Source organism: Kryptolebias marmoratus, unplaced genomic scaffold, assembly GCF_001649575.2.
Source record: "Kryptolebias marmoratus isolate JLee-2015 unplaced genomic scaffold, ASM164957v2 Scaffold36, whole genome shotgun sequence".
Lineage (NCBI taxonomy): Eukaryota > Metazoa > Chordata > Actinopteri > Cyprinodontiformes > Rivulidae > Kryptolebias > Kryptolebias marmoratus.
In genome coordinates, this window is record NW_023665770.1 from 12,193 (window position 1) to 16,395 (window position 4,203).

The 4,203-nt window shown below is 35.0% G+C and overlaps 1 protein-coding gene across 1 annotated transcript in view; it reads right to left on the reverse strand.

Moving 5' to 3' along the window:
* Window positions 1-2,331: 2,331 nt before the first annotated feature.
* The window catches only part of fbl (fibrillarin), a 19,876-nt gene continuing 18,004 nt past the window's right edge, over window positions 2,332-4,203 (reverse strand). Inside the window, exon 9 of the mRNA XM_017434525.3 lies at window positions 2,332-2,529. Within this exon, the coding sequence (XP_017290014.1) occupies window positions 2,505-2,529 (25 nt within the window). The 3' untranslated portion in view covers window positions 2,332-2,504. The remainder of the gene's footprint in view (window positions 2,530-4,203) is intronic.

The window sequence follows — 4,203 nt, forward strand, 5'->3', positions numbered from 1 at the left end:
ATCATCAAAATTAAACGAAATAAACATTTGAAATATATGAGTTTGTATGTAATGTATGAATATAATATACAAGTTTCACTTTTTAAATGGAATTACTGAAATCAATCTACTTTTTCATGATATTCTAATTTTATGACCAGCACCTGTATATTGCCAAAAGTATTTTCTCGTCTCCCTTCATATGAACTTGAGTGACATCTCATTCTTAATCTATAGTGTTTAATATGATGAGTCATCAAGAACATGAAACAAACTGAGCTAGAAGGATGAGCCAACTATTAGAAGGTTTTTAGGTGATTTGAGGTGTGGCCCTGCTCCACAGTCCTCAGTTAACTTATTAAATCAATTTGTTCAGTTTTTAAATTTTGTTTAGGGACCACTGCACACCATGTAGAGAAATGCCAAGTTTTCAACTGGTTTTTGGAATCTACATTATAACAGTGAAAATACTAATAAATGTTCGTCAACATTGTGTCATTGCCATTTTCATTCATGCAGCCAAAGAAAAGAGCAATCCTTTCAACACTCTTAACATAACCAGCCATAAATTCTGCAACTTGAATGTAAGACTTTTATGTTATTTGCCGCTGGAACTGGAGCTATCATTGTGAAGTCTTGAGTGTAATTTAGCGTTTATATTATTTGAGGGGCAAAAAATTCTCTTCATGAAAACTGGACTATTTGCCGTATATATAGTATTTTTTTAAGTATATAGAAAGGAGAATGATTAACTGTTATGTCTTGAACATCATATCTTGACAGAATCAATCAATAAGTCAGTCAATTTGCCTGTCAGTCTGTCCATCTTTGTCTTTGCATCATTTTTGAAAGGCTTTTATATATATATTTAGATAGTTGGTGATTGAAATTTTGTGCAAATTCCTTCATGGAAAATAGAATTTGTCTGCAACCTGTGAACTTTGAAATAATGTAAGAAATTTAAATTCAATTTCAGTTCATACAGTTAAATCTATTCTATACTTTTACATGATTACTTTCTTCTAAATGAAAAAATTGTTTTACTTGATGTAGATACACAACAATGAACATTTCTAAAGATTTTGTTTTGCGTTTTCTCTGCTCTAAAGGGCCCAGCTCCACTCTACTCTGCTTGCTTTGTGCCATTTCCACCGGCATTTTTTCAAGGCTGGTCCCTGCTTCGGAGTCAGGCCAGACAGGCCGGCCCTGCTTCTTGGGTGGAGCAACCTTAGCTCCTGCTCACTCATTGGTCGTGGGTGCATAAGGTAGGAATATAAACAACAGCATTAGCTTACCCTGCAGTGTTTCTGCCGTCTGTCCCCCAGCTGAAGGAGCTGTAAAGCCTGAAATCTCCGGTGGATAACAGCTGTCCTACTCCGCGCAACAATCGCAGCATCCAGAGGATTTCTTCCACTGCGCCTCTCTTCCTGAAGTCTCAGGAGAATCCCCATAAGTTTAAAAAACAGCAACAACACAGGGCCAACGTTGTCCATAGCGCTTTCCTTGTTTACACAACTTGCGCTAAGTTTTGGTAGCGCTCCCCCCCACGCCTAGATATGTATAGGCTGATGTTAAAAGAGGGTATGCTTCACAGTAGAGAAACATGGCTCTGGAACAACTTTTTTGAGATGTTGCTGCCATCAAATTCAAAATGACTTTTCCTATAAATGGTACAAGTTCTTAGTTAAAAAATTGGATGTTTAACATGTTAAATTGTGAAAGTAATGGAAATAGAATAGAAACACTTTATTTAAAATATGAGATTTGAAAATCATTGCATTGTTTTCATCTATATTTTACACATTCACCTTTTTTGGAATTGTTGCAAATTCTGCCTAAACTGAATACTCCCATCGTTAAGAAAGTTCAGTTTTGCTGATTGAAGACTGCAAGTATGATGGAATCAGATAGAGCTCCATCTCATTTAAACTAAAATGACCTGAAGATTTCAATACTGAAGTTGGACTTTATTCACTACACTTTTTAATGCATAACTATTTAATAATTGAAAAATTAAATAAACCGAGCCCAAAATCACAGCTTGTAGAGACAAATAATAACTACACGTAATCTTTCCAGATAAATTTTGGATAGTGTATTCTTTCAAAACACTTTAAGAAACAGTTTACATATTTGCAAACTAATACACAAACCTGGAGTCACATTAAAAATATTCTTTAACACCTACACATTTCTATATGATGACCAATTGAGCATAATATCTGCATAACAGCACAAAATAAAGAAAAATTAGTTGAACAGAGCTGACAGATTAGCTGACTACAAGACCACAAACTAAACTGTTATGTACTTCCAACTTTATTGAGCAATCAAAGGACACAGCAGCAGTTAAATGGTTTGTTAATAAACTTTTAATGGTTAAAATAAAGCAGTCCACAAAAAAATACAAAATACCAGAAGGTTAGACATGGTTTGCAGTTGGGCAGACAAGCTGAGAGGAGCTGCAGTGATGTAAATGATTTCAAATCGATGGTGACTGTTTGCTGACTTCCATCTTCCACATCTTACTTCTTCTGTTTAGGTGGAGGTCTGAGGAAAGTGAAGAACATCATTACAACGTCTGGATGCATTTACCAACCTGGTGCCAAGTCAAAACTAGGACCACATGCAGTTCTGTAGCAAGTCTCCTTATAAGGTCCCATCTGCTGACATAAACCAAATTTATTCATAGTGCAATGATCATATTTCTCTTGATTGTACTCCATCACTGTACAAATGATAAGATTTTTAAATACAAGGTGACAACCAGATTACTGCATCAATTTATCTTTAGCTGTAGCAAAGGGACTGCATAGACACAAATATGGTATTACAATGGTAATGCCACAAATTCTTAACCGAAATTGCAAAATGGGAAGCTTGCAAAAGTCCGTGTTTAGAAAAGTGGAAGGTTTAATTTGTGAATACTGACAATTTCAGATGTTGAAACTGTAGCCCAAGCATAAGACGTCCCAACTTACCTTTACTAAACACCACTGCAATTTTCAACTGTAAACACTTAAGTTACATACTTTTTAACAAGCAGACAAGCTAGTCTGCTTTTTAACAAATTAAATATGAATTTATATTTGTAAGCTTTTAGTGTTAGGCAGATAAAAGCAATTTACCACATTTTATGTGTAGATGAAAACTCAAATAACTTATTTGTTCAACTTCACACTTCTAAATTCAGCTAATATGCAGGAATTTATTTTGACATTTGTTAAGCTTGTTTCTTAGGATGAACATTAAATACTTTCAAACTTTAAACTAAAAAAAGCTAGATGGAGCCCTGTCATTTCAATTACAAGTTACAGCAACTAAGTAGTGTTTACATATATTTTGACAATATTGCTAAGTAATTTATTTAATTTAGTATTTAATATTTGCAATCCATTTAGAACAAAAACGCACACTGATGATTTTATTTCAGCATATTCTACTTTCTCAAATTATAATTGACAACAGACCTATAACTTGAAATAGTTTAATTGTAAATTTGAACAAACTAGTGTTTGCTGACATGAGGCTTCAACCTAAGCACAGAATTATCGTGTAAAAGTGTAATTTTCACAATCAACATTGGAAAATCTCTAATATTTCCAGAGATCATTCACGTGTAAACAGCCTTAGTCAGGGAGGTGACTAAAAACCCGATAGTGATTGACAGAGCTCCAACATTGGATGGTAAGGAGAAGAGAACCTTTCAGAGGAATGACCACTCCTACAGTACTCTACCATAGAAGCCTGATTGATGGAGTGCTGCAGAAATGGTTGTCCTTATGGAAGGTTCTCTCTTTAGACCAACACTGAAGCTGTGTCAGAGTCACCATCATATTAAAGGTCACCTCCCACACCTAAGGCTACATTTACATGTGATTAATTTCCTGGAAATGTTGGAGATTTTTCAATGTTGATTGGACAAAAGTTACACAATTACATGGTAATCCTGTGTCTGTTGAATCCACTGTAGTTTCACACACATTGCAACTTTCACTGAAATGCAACGAGAGCAGGGGTGGAAATTAAAAATTTTGATCACCAGCCACAGTGGCTGGTGGACAAAATTTTTTACCAGCCACTCAAATATTTTACCAGCCACTATTTTTTGTTGTGACAAAAAGTTATTTCATATGATGATGATGATCGACGCGGGTGGAAGCAGTTGTGGTGCCCTACAAGCTGAATACTCTTGAAAAACAGAAAATAAAATAGCTTCTCATC